This window comes from Apus apus, chromosome 5, assembly GCF_020740795.1.
Source record: "Apus apus isolate bApuApu2 chromosome 5, bApuApu2.pri.cur, whole genome shotgun sequence".
NCBI lineage: Eukaryota > Metazoa > Chordata > Aves > Apodiformes > Apodidae > Apus > Apus apus.
Window position 1 is genome coordinate 53,702,514 of NC_067286.1, and position 15,856 is coordinate 53,718,369.

Below are 15,856 nucleotides of genomic sequence, written 5' to 3' on the forward strand. Positions count from 1 at the left end.
GCTCGATTCAAGTGTTTCTAATGAAGCTGGTGTCTGAGAACTGGTATATCTCTGAAACCTGGGGAAGAGGGGATGAAGGAGGAAGATCCTTCAGCAAGGCATGAAGGACAGTGAGACCTCAAGGACTCTACATCTCTAGGAATTGCACTGTTGCCTTGAGGATCTCTCTCTTTGGCGGGGACCTAATCTCTACTGTTTGAGGTGAGCCAGCAAGTAACATCAAACAAAGTAACATTGGTTTAATTTCCCAGACAGGGTTTGCTTCACAGTGGATTACATCCTGTACTTGCTCCTGTGTGAACACTTCAACACTTGTGCAGGGCTCCTCTTCCAGTAGGCTCTGCCCTTGCTGCAGTCACCTGGTGGCCAGGCTGAGCAGGTCCCACACAGCTGATGAGCCGGGCAGTGGATGACATTTGTCTTCAAGTCCTGGCCAGACACCAGGAGCCAAGGACTGGAGACTACAGTAGCACCGACAGTGTTTGCTTGGGGCTTGTGTTACCCTGCTGAGCACCTGTCATGGCAAATGTCCCCGGAGTGGCTGTGTGTGTGCATTCCTCCAGAGCTGGCTGCCCCCAGCCACACCTCCACTGGACAAGGTGAAATATTTCAAGCCCCCAAATATTCTTCTTTCAGATGGCCACCTTTTGAATGGCCTCTCTTTCCAGAGCAATTCTAGTTGAGTGAAAAACATGACTTCTCCCAGTACACCTCAGCTACCCAAACCATTATCAGATTATCAAAATGCTTGAATCTGGAGTCAGCTTTGTGCTATATAAAGCAAAGTAACATTTTTTTATAGAAGTGTTGGTGTGAACAAAGGTTAAAATTATTTTTAAAAGTGTTACTTCCTTGTAACAGGAAGATTTTTTTGGGTTTTTGTTTAATTTACAATCTCGGGTTTCATGAGGAAGATTCCCTTTGAGCTGTTCAGCTCAGCTAAAGAAGGCAGAAATTCTGTTTGGTCTTATGACTTTTCATGGGAAATGCTTATTAGCCCTGACACTTCAGTCAGCCTGTGAGACATGTCATCTAGTCTCTGTTTTTTTGCTGATATGGCACCAGTCACTGCAATGCCTAGAAAAGTCCTCCTCACGTGACACCCCTGGCTGTGTGATGGGAGGGAAATCACTGTGACGTTTTCATTTTGGGAATATCATTAATTTCTTCACTTTGTCTGCTCCCAGAAAAGCAATATTAAACAGTAGTGTCTGAACAGTGGTCCCAAAGAAGGGTGACTGCTGCAGGGTGGGCTGGAACAGCTCGGCAGGTCACCCTGCATGACCAAGAGGCTGTAGGGTTCTGGGCTGCCCCCCAGCAGGGGACAATGTCCTTGTCCCATGTGTCACTAATGCAGCAGGTTCCACACTGGATCCTGCTAGTGGAGGGGGCATGCAAGGACAGCAGCCAGGAACGGCTGGTTGGAGAAGGGAATACAGCACCTTTCCCCTCACTTGGTATGCACAGACTGTTGATGAACCGTTGATAACTCCTGTGTGGTCACCACGTGTCACAAGGAAGAGCTACTGAATAACCCAGTGTGTTTTAGCAGCTACATTGCTATCTCTCTAGATAATATTTTACTTCTGGTTTTAAGTTTTTGCTGTCCTTGAATGATGTTACACAGGAATAAACTCTTTTCTGCAGCACAGAAAGTGTTCAGGGAAGGATTTGTAAGAAATTTTAGGAAGCAAGTTGTTAAAAATCCTTTAATTTTCAGTTCCCAGAAGCTGTGAGCGCTCACACTGAGCTGTGCTGTATGTCACTGACACATCAGCCCATCCAACATATGCACTTTAGTGAGGTAAATGTTCTTGTGAAATGTACAGGAGAAAGCACAGGGAGGTTAAAGTCCTCAGCTCCTCTGTGAAGCTGACCCAAAGGGGCAGCAGCTGTGAAATTTTCTTTTCCCTTTTACTGCCGATTTGCCTTGGCTCTGACCTGGGGAAACCTCTTCAAGAGGAGTACAGTTCAGGTCACGACTTGGCAAACCATTCACTGCATCAGAGCTCATTCACCTCGTGCAAAACTTAACCTCTTCTGTGTGGATGTGACTGCCTTCTGGTACAGGGCTGTTGTTACCATACACTGCTGAACATACTGCTGCTGAACTTAGCAAAGAGCTGACATTGGAAAAGGGGTTGGGAGACTGAGCAAGAACCACAGAAACAGAGCTCCTCCAGGGGCTGGGAAAACTGCGGTATAAAAAGGAAGCAAATGCTTTGCATGTGGTTATATTAATTTCTGGGCTCCACCACGTGTGTACACAATGAGCAGGTAATAATTTGTGGGGATTTGGTTAGAGGTTTAGGGTCAGCTGTGTGGGTTAAGAAAGGCAAGGAAAATTCCTTGCCGAAGGAATTTTCCTTGATGGGAAGGGGGTCTGCTCCATCAACAGGAGGAAAGGTGGGCTGGGATGTGGGGGAGGAGGCATCTCATAAACACCCACCTGTGATGCTTCTCCATGGCTCAGGGCAAGAGTGTCCTCTGGCAAATAGATACACAAGGCTGCCTTCTGGGGTTAATAAGTACAACAGGGAATGGCCCCTTCACAGCCAGTGTTACCCTGCAAGGCACCACCCCTTGTGATTTTCCAAGCAGAAAGGCACTGGGAACAGCGGCTCTGGCACAGTGTTGCACGGCTTCACGGGATTACTTATTCACTGTGTTCCTGGAACAGCTCCAGGCTTTCTGTCTCTGCCTCCAGTGTACAAACTGATCAAGTATCCACAAGGCTCACAATCCCCAGAGGCAAGAGAAGACAGTAGGAAGGTGACTCATGTTGCAAATCACACTGTGGCTGGAGGACCTGAAGGGCTCTGGAAAGACGGAACTGGTATCCTGCCTTCTTCTACCTCCCTAACGCTTTATCAGGGTAATTAAGGCAGCAGACTCAGTCTGGATGGATTTCATTGCCGGCGCCATTGGAGGTAAATACATAAAGTGGTGCTTGTTGGTGAAGGCAAATCACTTTGTTTCCTTCTAGTTCAGGTAATGAGCAGGTCTCGATGGCAGTGAGTGTCTTTTGACATGGGCTGCCTGCTAAATGCTTGCTTCTATTAAATGGAAAATGTAATCAGAGCAGGTTCACAGAGCTACTGGAGAGGCACTGCTGTAATTTGGTAGGCTGAGGTCATTGCCCTGTGATTTCCTCCAGTCTAATTGTAGCAGGACGGGGGAAAGCTCTGATAGGAAGAGACAGAGTGGAATAGGTTGTGTGCAGACACAACCCAGCTGGTATTGCCTGGGGAGCAAAGTCTCATGTGTCTGGTGCCTGGGGGTCCTGGCAGGCTGTTAGGGTCATGGCTCTGGGGGGCTGAGGATGTAGTTTGTGAGACAGGAGGGGTGGAGGCACAACTTTGTTGTAGTGATGAAGGTCTGAACGAATGACCCTTGCATTATCTTCAGAACGTATTTGCAGTTGTGATGGTAATTTCAGTGCAGGCATGTTACAGGGCAGGCTTTGATCCGGGAGAAAGTAGGTTAGCTGCGTATAAAAAAAAAGTAAAAGGAGAAAAGTGTATTTTAATCTAGACATTTTTAGAGCATGTACTTCTGAAACGCAGCTTTTTTGTAAACAACAAAATGTAGCCACTGTTCTCGTTTCTTTTCTGAAATCTTGTCAGATTTAGTGGAGTATCAAATACCAAGACAAGAGCCTTGAGGTTGAGCTGTGAGAAAGGTCAGGTAAACCTGCCAGACAGCTGAGATGCCCAGCCCAAGCCTGCATGTCAGATCACTTTGAAAATGCTGAAATTTGCCAGTTTCCCTCACCGGGAGCAGCCTGATCCCAGTGTAGGCATGCGTTTCCCAGGAAGGACCACGAAGAGTTTTACCCTACAGCTCTTCACTTGATATGTGCAAGTGGGGTGAGGTTTGGCATCTCAGTGGCATCCAGTCCTGGAGATTCCTGTTGCTTAGGGTGTTGGCCTTCCTGGGGTTCTGGGAGACCCTGACCAGGAAGGACCTTTCATGGGAGAGAGGGATGTAACCAGCCCCTCCGTGATAGCTTGCTCCTCTCCTCCTCTTTCCTTGCTGATTTCAGAGCACCCAGTGGAGATGGGAGGCCTGTGCTGGGACTGGCAATGACATGTCCATCTTGGAGGTCTTCTCCAAAACTCCTCTTAGACTTCACATTTAATGGTGGGGATAATTGTGTTCACTGCTTGGACTCCTTTGCAGTTGCTGGCAAAGTTGGAGCTGAGTCACTCAAGGATAAACTTATTTTGCAAGGGAACATGGAGAGTTGAAAACAGTTTCCAACTGGCCATTTACCTCAGCTTTTTGCCCCTGCTGCCATGGAAAGCCGTGGTTTGTGTGGTGCTTCCCTATCTGGGTGTCAGCATCATGTGCTGGGGAGCTCCTGCTACAACTGGAAATGTCTTTGCTTGTTTTAAGGTGCTTTACTGACCTCAGGATGTCAGAGAGCAAGATTTTCCATCCTGTCACCTGTGTCTGACTCAGGGCTTTTCTACAAGGGATAATGCAACTTCTCACTGCCAGACAGAGGTGTTTTCTGGCGTGCTGTTCCCTGCTGGGAGCTTGCACATAGACATGTGTGAGGTACTTGGGCAGGGCTTCATGGCCATGATCCCTACCCCAACATGGGACAGCTTCCAGGGGTGGGACAGGTTTCCTGCAAGAACTGGGATGGTTTCGGTGCTGACCTTATCTCATGGCTCCTATTTATTTGAGCTGAAGCATTTTCATGTTCCCAAGGAGGCTACAAATCCAGCTGAAGTGTGTCAAACAACTCAAGAGGTAACACAAGTAATAACAGAGTCTCTGTTTAGTAAATTACATTCTTGTGACCTTGATCTGCTTTCGGAGTGTTTTGGAGAGAGCATGGCTTAAGCACCTCTGAAAAACAGCAGAGATGCTGCCCCTTTGAATCCCATGCAATGATCCAGCCTGGCTCAGGCACCTGCACAAATACTGGCTCCTCTGAGCTACTGCATTTGTGGCCATGGAACAAGCTCAGCATCTTCAGCCCAGGAAACAGTGACCTGCTGTGACTCCAGATGGAAAAACCATGACAGAAACATGCTTAGAGAGTATGGAGGCTTTCGATAACCACCAAATGGGGCTGGGTGTTGCGGAAAGCCACTCACCTGTAACAATGTCCTTCCTGGCCAATAAAGTTGAGTAGGAGGTAGGACTGGAGACCTTCTGAGGTCCCTTCAGACTTACATTTTCCTGTGATCCCATGTGTGTTTTCTAGCCCTGCTATTGCAGCAGCCTTGTCAGGAAGGGGGTGACTGGACTCTTATGCCAGGTGTAAAGATTTGGGAAGAGGAAGCTGAGGTTCACTCAGCAGTGGTAGAGCAGCAGGGTCTGCAACATCCCCAGACTTCTCCACATCTTGCTGCAAGGTTATACACCAGTCACATGCAGTCCAAGGGTAGATCAAATAGTCCATCTAAGGAGGGAACATGCTGTCTCCTTGTTCTTACTGTTAATAGTTCCTGTTGGCCACTGCCAGGGTCACCTTACTGGATTGAGTTCTGCTTGTTTAGTGTATTGGGCACTTCTTATGTTCCTAATTCTTCACAAAACAAAGGTCTTTGGAAGTTGCTGACTACCCATCCAGTGTATGGACTGTGATCCCTGTTCCTTCTTGGATCTCTCAGCCAGGGGTTTGTCAATAGCTGGGAGCTGTTGCAGCCTGGTGGGCTCTGTATGGCTGCCACTTGCTCTGTGCTGATTGCTGCTGTGGTGGCCATGCTGCCAGGACCCCTCCTTGTTTGAATTGCCTGGTTGAAGTGGCCTGACTAGTGAAGAGGCTGTGAGTAATCCAGTTTTGTACCTGCAGCGTGTGTAGGGGGTGCTGCAACCTCTGCACAATACCTGAGAACATCTTGGATGAAGTAGGGATAAAAAATGGCTGACTAAACCCAACAAAGATAATTCACCTGATTTTCCTATTTATTTTAGTCACAGCTGGTGCAGTATTACTCAGCAGAAGTCCCACAGGAACCCTGTTCCATATGCATGCTGTACATTGCTGGCCTTTTTGATTCTGCTGCGCAAATAGGGCATGTGCGGGTCATGCTATCTTTGTGCCAGGCTATTTATATCGTGTGACATTGTGCAGAGCCCTTCCTCCTCAGCCTTTGCTGGACATGGCTGAGCCCTTCAGCTCTGATAACTGCTCAGGGTGCCTTGGCTGTTAGGGAGGACAGTTCATTACAGGCTGTGGTTGTTTGGAGGTCTGGGAGCCTCACATCTCTACTTTGGTGGGAGCAGTGAAAAATTTACCTTTATGGTCTCCTCCCAAGTGGAGCTCTTTGGTCCTTTCTGGAACTAGATTGAGTGGGAGCCCTTAGGACTGAGAAGCAATGGGAAACAGGCTGGTATGGGGCAAACCTGCTTGATTTTGTCTATGTTGCTGAGGTCTCAGCATCTTAGTGTGCAAACAGGGCAATTTCTCCAGAAGTTAGGACACTTCTCACCCAAATGAGCCTTGGTACCTGATGTACATGAGCCAAGGCTCCTACTTTCCTGACCTGGTGGAGCAAGCCAGGGCTTATCTGTTCAGGGCACTTTGGTGCCCCAGCATTGCTAGTGTCTGCTCAGCCCATGGCCACTTCCTCTGGGATTCTGGAAGTCTGAAACAGATGCGATGCCAAATCCTCCCGGTTGGATGGGGTGCTTGGGCCAGGGGACTGCACCTCTGAGGTCAGCACTGTCATGCTGACATTGATGTATGTGCTGCTGTACCCTGGCTGGCGGGCTCTGTATTTTCAGGCTGACTCTGGCTGGTGGCCGGGAATCTGGGACAGTGCAGGTGTCCCCGGGTGACTGTGCATTGTCACACTCTGCCCAGAGCAGAGGCATTGCTCCTTCAAGCCATATTAGTCTGCCTGTGTATTCCCATTTGACGTCTTTCTTTCAGCCTCATCTCATTTTGGTTTTGAAATACAGAAGGTGGTTTCTTGGCCATTTTTCATCTTCATTGCTATGCATCTGGTGGCAAATGTGATAGAGATTTTTGAAGAACAAAACTCATTTTTTTTCCAACAAGATGCTGTTGGTTATTTTCTTCTGAGTAATGCACTTTGGGATTGTCTGCTGCTGACTCACACCAGCAGCTGCTGCTTTTTTTCACCATGTAACCACAGGTGAACTTGCCTTGTGAAATTTCTACAATAATGAATATATTTTAAAGTAATGTCTTCTTAATTTATTTTTTTTTTTAAAGAAGGACTCAATGAGAGGCAGTTTCCAACCCATGAGCCATCAGATGTGCACCGTATCTATGACTGCCTGGCTCCCTGAAGGGCTCATCCAGCACTTTTATGAACACGATCTAAATAACACACATGGATACAGCTCTGTTGTCCCCCAGCCTGACTTCCTCTCCAATGACTTGGCAGTTGATGTACTAGGAGGGAGTTATCTGGTCAGCCCCTTTATCAACTGTTGTATCTGCCAACAGATTCATTTAAATCAAAACTGAGAAATGCAGTGAGGTAAGGGCAGGGATGGGGGGTGATCTCTTTGTTACTGCCACCCATAGAAATCCATGCTGGAGCTCTTCTGCTCTCCTCATCTGCCATTCAGGCAGTAACTTTGTCTCATAGGATTTAATGTATTTGCAATTCCAGAGGCTATTTTAAGGTCTCAAAAAGAGCCTGGGTATTGATAGAGGATAGACAAGCCCCTAGCATGCTGGACATGCCACCATGGCCAGGCAGTGAGGCTCAGCTGGGTGCAGGGTGTGCTGCCTACTGCTGGTCCCTCCCTGCCTGTTTACCCTGCAGACCCCCAAGGTGCTGAGGGTGGGTGGTCTCATGGCAGAGCTGTGCCCTGGCCTCATGCCAACCTGCCAGGCATTCAGGCACCCTTTCTTTTCTGCTTGTGCTGCTTTTGCAGCAGTCTTTGCTGCACGTACGAGATGCACTTCAGAGGCTTAGTCTAGCATGCTGCTGTGGACCCTAACGTCCAATGGGCTCTGGATGTGCTTTGTAAGCTTCAGCCAGGTAACGTCTACTCCTTGGCATGCAGCAGTCAGCAGGAATACCTCTCCTGTCTTCAAGACACATTGCTGAGAACCTGTAATGTGTGAGGGCCACCTCTCTTTTTTAGATGCCCTTGTGACTGCTGCTTTTATTCCTTAATATTTCGAAGTCAAGCGTGGAGAACTTAAATTGCTCCAGAGACCTTCTTGTGTGAGTGGGGATACTCTGCACCCCACGTGAGGGTGCTTGGTCCAAAGATGATTTATTGCCTAAGCTGAGAGGGGGAACAAGAACAGTCTGATATCACACAAGTCATCTCCTCAGCCTTCCTACAGCAATGCTCTCAGTGTTTCTCCCAGTCCCAGCTTGCACTGTGGTGTTATTCTTCCTGGTAAGTTTCCTGTGATGCTTGGATTCCTCCTGAGCCCGCCTTGGTCATTCAGAGAAGTCTGTGCATTTTTGCTCTGTCATCCTTGGCTCAAATGTCATCACTGAAGCTTGAGAGAGGTCTGAAGCCAAGCACAGCAGGACTCTTAAGCTGCACTTTTCTGCTATTCCATTAATGACTTGCCACAGTGGGGGAGAACGGTCTGTCAAGCTGTGCACTGTTAAGCATCTCACATACACTCTCTCTTTCAGGTGGTCTAAGCACAGCAGTGGGTTATCCGCTGGACACAGTGAAGGTACCTGTTGGAGCTTTTTTCTTGACTACAGGCTGAAAACAAACAGGCCCCTTTGCTTTCTCCCTTCTTTTTAGAAAACTAGTCCTCTGACAATACTTTTATCTTTGTTACATCAACATATACCTTTATTTGGTTGTGTTGTTTGGGTTTTTGTTCTTTTTTTTAAATAAAAATTGTTTGGTGATGCTATTGGCTTGTTGTATGGCATTTGTTTATTTACTTATTTTTTTAATCTGATACCTGCATTTTAAAGTGGTGCCTGTATTCTTAGGTGAGGATTCAAACTGAGAGGCATTACAATGGGATTTGGCACTGCATTCAGGAAACATACAGGACAGAAAAAGTAGGTACTTCTCGTCAGGTAGGTTCATTGCTGCTGATACCACTTATGGATGCCTTGTTTCAGAGAAGCAGAGCTGCCTGTGCTGGTGTGTGTGTGTGGGGGGGGGTGGGCAGAAGTTACATACAATGGTTTGTAGGGGAGAAAGGTCAAGGTGAAATTTAGCTTTACCAATGAGCTGGAAGTGGGAGTAAGTTTTGGCTCAGCAACGTATGGTCAGTGTTTTTTAGCAGTTCCTTTCCCACACCATTCCCTCTTAAAAGTTTTGTTTTTTTCCTCTGTTTCCAACTAGGTTTGGGGATTTTACAAAGGTGTGACTGCCTCAGTCCTCACAGTATCTGTGATTTCTTCAGTTTCATTTGGCACATACAAAAACTTCCTCTGCACCATCTGCAAGCTGCGATATGGGGCTGCAGAAGCAAAGCCATCCAAGCTGGATGTTGCTCTTGCCGGAGGTGCTGCTGGTGCTGTCCGGGTAGGTAAACAGACAAAAGTGAAAGCTCAGCAAGTGATCTTGTTCACAACCATAGGAGTCTGTAAAAGCAGTGTATGTTTTCTTGCCCAGGAGGCCACGGGGAGCCTGCAACACAGTGGGTTTGTTTTTGTAGGGGGTCACGTGCTGCCTGTGCTGCCTCCTCACTCGTCATCCCTGTGGTGTGGCTGAGTCCTGCTGGGCAGCTTGTGCTGGATTTGCTTTAGGGTGCCAAAAGACTTGAGAGCACACTATTAAGAATAACATGGATCTTGGCAGCAAATGCAGAAAAAGGAAGGAAAACAACCTAGGCAGCAAACTTTCCAGATGGCTCTGACAATATGTTTATGCAAGGAAGACGTAAGTCCGTGTGCTGAGGCATGGGCTGGTGTTTTGACAGTGGCTGCACAAGCTCAGCATGATACTGCTGTAGAAATGGGCTGTGAACAGTGTTGTCTTGCTCGGGACTCAAAACTCACCAGGGCATCACTGACAAGTGGAGCTGCCTGGCAAACACGCATGATCCCAGTTTGGGGATGTGAGGCTGAATCCATGAGCAGTTTCCCAGAGGCAGAAGGATTTCTGTGGGCGCCTGCAGGGCCTGCCAACGCTGCAGAGCTCATCCTGGTGCCCTGGTGGTGTGTTGGGCAGAAATGCATGCCTGGTCTCAGGCAATCCTGTTACAGAGCAGTCCAGATGGTTAGGTTTCTAGGTGTTTCCTAGCAGGCAATGACTGTATTTAAGATAGGTTAAATTTATTTAAGTCTTTATGGCCTTAGTTCCAAATACATATCATGTAAGAGCTCTGGTGTATGCTGCCCTATAGCTGAGGACATCTCCTTTCCATGCCTGTCTGGTTTAACAAGTAGTTATGGGTATTTAACATCTTCTGTTGATTTCTGCCTCACCTTCTATTCCGCACAGGCCTGCTCATATGTGTGTCCTGCTCTTGGGTGGGATTTAGCACAGACAGAGGGAAGGAGGCTGGAACTTGCTGACTTCAGGCAATACTGCCTGAAAAGGTGGGAGACAAGGAATTTGCAGGAAGGGAATCGAAATCCTGTTTAAATGTGAAGAGTCAAGATACCATCCTCTGATGTTATAGGTTGTGTTGACAAACCCTAGTGAAGTGGCTAAGGTTCGCATGCAGACTCAGAGGAACCCACATCCTTCCGCCACATCTCCCCAGCCTGTTTCCAAGCCAAAGTACCGAGGATCTCTGCACTGCCTGAAGATGGTTGCCAAACAGGAAGGTTTTGGGGGTCTATACAAGGGCTGCTCTGCATTACTCTGCAGGGATTGTTCCTCTTCTGCAATATATTTCCTTACCTATTCTGCTCTGTGTGACTGGCTCACACCAGCTGGGAAAAATAAACCAGGTAGGTACCAGAAAGCATGAGGCATTACCTACAAAAATGCCTTATTTAATAACATGCTAAGAGGAAAATCAGGCTGTCAGCAAACATCACCCAGCACCTATAAGACCTCACGCAGATCCGGCCTTCCCGTGGGGGTGCTGGGTGTTTGCTTTCTGGGGTCACAGGGCCATTTGTGCCCTCCTGGTGTGGGTGCCAGCAGCCGATGTGTGAGGGCTTTGCTGGCACAACCTTGTCCCTCAGCAGCTACTCCTGTCCCTGTGAGAGGGGAATTAATGATATGCTCTGGTGCCTAGCATGTGGGTATGAAATCCTCTTAACGTAGAAATAGGATATGTAACTAGAAATGAAACATGCACAAACCTCCCAGAAGCCATCATGGAGCATGGATCAGAATCAGTCCAGAGCTTGAACAGTCCACGTGCAGAACATAAAGACAATGAAGTTTCCTTGTTGTGATTTGGCTCCAAAAATCAACTATCCATTTTCAGGAAAAGATCAAATAGGTGACACTCAGCAAGGAGCATATTCCTGAGAATTATAAAAATAAGTAGAGCCAGGTTGTCAGCGTTCTCAGACTGCATCAAGGCTACTTCATAAAGTGTTAAAATAGTTGTTGCCTCTGCACAAGCCAGTATGAGGTATGCAAAAATGAGTATGCTGTGAAATCAAGAGAATGCAGTTTGTGTGAGATCACTGAAAACTCACAACTGCAAGAGCTGCAGAAGATAACTGCTGAAAACCATGATTAAGTTAAGGAAGTTAGTTGATACATCCAAGATGCTTGTAGGTGTATCAGTGCCAGGCTTGAGTTAACTGCTCCTCCCTTCACTCTCTCCTGCAGGTTTCCTTGTTGTGCTGCTTTCTGGTGGTTTTGCAGGAGTCCTGGCCTGGGGATTAGCTACTCCCATGGATGTCCTCAAATCACGGATGCAAACAGATGAATCAGAGCAGCACAAGTACAGAGGCCTCATCCATTGTGCTAGGGAAAGTGTGAGAAAGGAGGGTGCAAAAGTGCTTTTCAAAGGTTTGGGTTTAAACTGCATTCGTGCCTTTCCTGTGAACATGGTGGTGTTTGTAACATATGAGGCTGTACTGAGATTTACAGATCATTATACAAACAAAAAATAGCTTGTGCCACTCTGTTCTGAGGTGCATTTTGTTTAGTTTGTGGTGGTGTTTTTTGTTTTTGTTTTTTTTGCTAACACACATCCCCAAATGACTGCTGAACGCCTCCTCCTTTGATGGACAGCACAGGAAGCAGGGACATTTCAGCACAAAGCTGGATGGCTGAAGGCTTTGTTTTATTCTTACAGGATTAAAAACTCATCAGAGAGTCTTGGACTTCGATACAACCTCCCTTTTATCTTGTTAATGTATTTAGGCTGCAGCCACTGCTTGAAACATTTGCAAATATTTATGTTCTAAAAAGCTGGTAGTCTGATCAGAGATGTTGGTTTCTGCTGACACAGAAAATGATTTTCACAGCAAAGGCAAAAGCTGAGGGAGGTTGTGTAAGATTTAACACTATGCACTGTGTTCCCTTTACATGCAATGTCTGTGTTGCGTTCACCGGGTCACTTCACTTGTTCGTGCCTCAGGCTGCAACTTCTCCTCAGCTGAGATTTTGCCCAAGCACTTTACAATTACATCTCTTTAGTAGGAGCCGAAATCTGAAGCTCCTTGTTTTTTCCTGTCTTTATTTAATGAGTGGCAGACAAGGTTGGTTTACATAACGGCGCTAATAGCCTCATCGAAAGTGAAAGCAGGCAGGGTTCCCGGCAGCCGCGTGATTTTCTCCTAGTGCAGCCCTGAGCCTGCCAGCATCGGCTCCCCCCCTGGAAGCTGAGGGCACTCCAGAACTTGGGAATCTGTTCTGACCCTGGAAGAAGGCAAAACCACTTTGCTTTTCAGAAGAGAGGCTGCCAGAAAAGCTGTGCATGTTGGGGTTAGGGAAGTTAAAGGAGAATTGCAAAGCTGTGGAGTATAAGATTTGCAACTTTCAAAATTTTCAGAGCAGCCAAGTGTTTTGGGGTGTTTTTTTTTTTTTGGTCAAAGGTACATTTTGAGAGAACTTCTGGCTTTACTAACAATTATTTATTTCTCACAAAAGTATAAAGTTTTGTCAACTCATCATTTAAAAAAACCCAAAACACCTACCACACCGCTGCTTCAGAAGGGAAAGTTCCCAAAACCAGAAACACTTTAATTTGCTCAACCAGCTTCAAAAGCAGCACAAATGTTTTCTGTCTCTATTTCAATCCCTGGATGATGACAGATATCTGGAGCACACTGGATCCAGCCCCTGGCAGATTCTGTTGAAAGTGTGTTATTTTGAAGGGAAAGAGGAAAACTATTTAAAAAGTTCTTTTATTCAGGTTTGATGCCTTCCCGGTCCACAGCTGCTTTTACCAGTTGAAAGCATGGCTTTGGCTACACTGGCAGCAATTTTGCAGAAGACATAACCTGTCAGCTACCCTGGACATCTAAAAAAGGATCTTGTACTAGGACATGTTTAAAAATTTCAGGTGCTACTAGAAAAGAATAAAGGGGATCTCTTCCACCCCAGAGAGGGACCAGTAAAAAGTTCCATCACTGTCCTCCTGAAATCTAAGCTTTCAGCTGGCTTTTTCAACATGTTCACAGCCATGGTATCAAACAACTAGCACAATTATTTCTCTCAAGAGTCTACCCAGCTCTTGCAGCTCATCCAAAAACAGGTTTAAAAGTCCAGAAGACCAGGCATGTGTAGAGTATGTCACCTTAAAGAGGAGTGCAATGAAAGATCCAACACTAAACCTGATTCTCTCCCAAAGAGCTTTTGGCCTCAGCAACCTCCCTCCCTCAGTTACATCTTGAGGCATCAGCACTTCCTTTAGTCAGAAAGTCCTTACAACAGTTCAGTCCTCAAACTTTGGAATTCTTCACACAGTTCTTCAGTCTACTGCCTTCTTACCTCTTTCTACAAGGGATGCATTTGCCTGAGTGTTGTCCCAGCTGGGTAGAGATTTATCCCAGCTCTACCTGGATGTTTTCTGGACTCCTTTATGCTGTACTATTCTCAGCCGACCTTGTTCTCAGGAATTACATCCTCTGAACAGAGACAGAAATAAAAAGCCTGCAAATCAGACTAAAACATTCATTTATTGTTAGGCAATGTTGATACCATCCATGGTCAGTCCAAGTTTTGAAAATAAAGTAGCCCAGCTTTCCTAATAGGTTCATACATCCAGATGACTAAAAATGTTGCCTCCTGTGAGTGTAACTGAAGTACAGCTGGTTTCAAGAAACTAATTCCAGATGAACTGTAAAAATGAGTGGGCACAACTGCAGAAGCCAGTGCGAGGAGCTGAGAACTCTCACCCTCAGGGTATTCAGCACTATGTGTAAGCAGGTTCTCATGTGGCCTGAACAAATGCTACACAAGAGGGAAGTTTCATCTTCATGCAGAGTATCTCAGGAAGGCAACTGCTTTTCAATCACAAGCCTTTACTGGAAAAAATAAATAAATACACAGTGTATGGATGACAACTTGCCTTAGAGCAAGAATTCACAGCTAATTCACACTAATACAAACTACAACAGGTACAAGAATTGACTGTATAAGTACTGTAAACACAGGCACATAAATATGAACCATTTCTTGTTTAATGACATGACACATGGTACTTAGTACTTCACTACAAACACCAAGCTGCATGTCTGGATTTCAGAAGTTGCCTGCTTTATTTTCTGATTTCTTTGTATTACCTTGACCGTCAGCTACTCTGCTAATCACAGAACCATTTACTCTGATAAATTAGAGAGCTGAAGGCCAACTAACAGAATGAAGCCACCACATTTGCTGTGCTGTTATTTGGTCTACATTGCTATAAGGGACTGAAGCTTGTTGCATAGATGATAAAGTTGGTGGCCTTGAAAAGCAGAAAACTTTCTTGAGAAGGCACATGGTGCTTCATGGTTTCATGTTGCTGATAATTCCTGTTTTTACTGACAATGCTTATGAATATCCAGGGTAGGTTTCTGCATGCCTCTTGGTGCCTGTGGAAGAGCCATGTGAAGTTACTCAGACTGTGCTCTCCAGACTGCAGCAGTCGTGGAGTATCACATTTCCATTCAAGTACTAGTCTACACCAAACCTACTGATTGTAAATGGGTCACTTTGACCTTTCCCTGTTTCTGAGCTGGCTGCTCTACTCTGGGAAATTCAGTCTTGCTTGGAACCAGTTTATCTTTGGACAACTGACCTTAATAGCTTGCAGTGGGAGCAATCTGAAGTCTACCTGGTAGGACTGGATAGAGTGGGTTATAGGGCACCCTGTTGCACTACTTGAAAGGCACTGGACATCAGAAAGGACCAGCTCCATCAGGTGACTAAGTCAACACCTAAATGGGTAGAAAGAGAGGTCAAAATAGAATAAAGGTAAATTAAACCTTTTTAAAATACTACTACTACTACTACTACTACTACTACTACTACTAATAACAACAACAACAACAACAACAATAAAATCAAAGAAGCTTGATACAGATTTTTATCTATATTTTTATTACAGTGAGATCAACAAAATACGAAAAAATTGAGGAAAATATAAGAACATTGCCTGATAACATTCTCAGACATTTCACACATGCCTTTAAAGACTGCCTTGTCTTGACTTTTAAATACCCCTGGGACATGAATTATAACAGATTTAGGAATTTGCCAAGAGTGCTCTGAGAAATGGTATCATTTCAGAAGCATGTTTGCAGAATCTGAAAGTACTTGACTAAGGTGGTTGCTCAATACACAAATGCTAAATAATTTTGCTATCACTTTCCTTTCTTTCAAAAGATTTTAACTGCTGTGTTAAAAAACTGATCCCTATGCCAGAACAGAACACAGAACTGTTTCTCCTACAGCATATTCCTCTTTCCTGAATGAATGAAACAAATCTTGCAGGACAGATCTGCATATAATATTTTAAAGAAGAAATGTGCATTATGAATTTGTAAAAGCCCATAAAAAGTCAATTTAAGCCTTA

General features: G+C 45.7%; 1 protein-coding gene across 2 annotated transcripts; it reads left to right on the plus strand.

Annotated features, from left to right (window-relative positions):
* The first annotated feature begins 2,619 nt into the window (after positions 1-2,619).
* SLC25A47 (solute carrier family 25 member 47) lies at positions 2,620-11,977 on the plus strand. Of its 2 annotated transcripts, XM_051620307.1 has the most exons (6): positions 2,620-2,930; positions 8,601-8,644; positions 8,916-8,987; positions 9,277-9,459; positions 10,562-10,835; positions 11,677-11,977. In XM_051620307.1, exons 1-6 carry the CDS (start codon positions 2,903-2,905, stop codon positions 11,961-11,963), a joined length of 888 nt encoding a protein of 295 aa, XP_051476267.1. In that variant the 5' UTR covers positions 2,620-2,902; the 3' UTR covers positions 11,964-11,977. The 2 variants fall into 2 exon arrangements, with proteins under 2 accessions (XP_051476267.1, XP_051476268.1); XM_051620308.1 differs by lacking the exon at positions 8,601-8,644 and having other exon boundaries at positions 2,909-2,930.
* Positions 11,978-15,856: the final 3,879 nt, after the last annotated feature.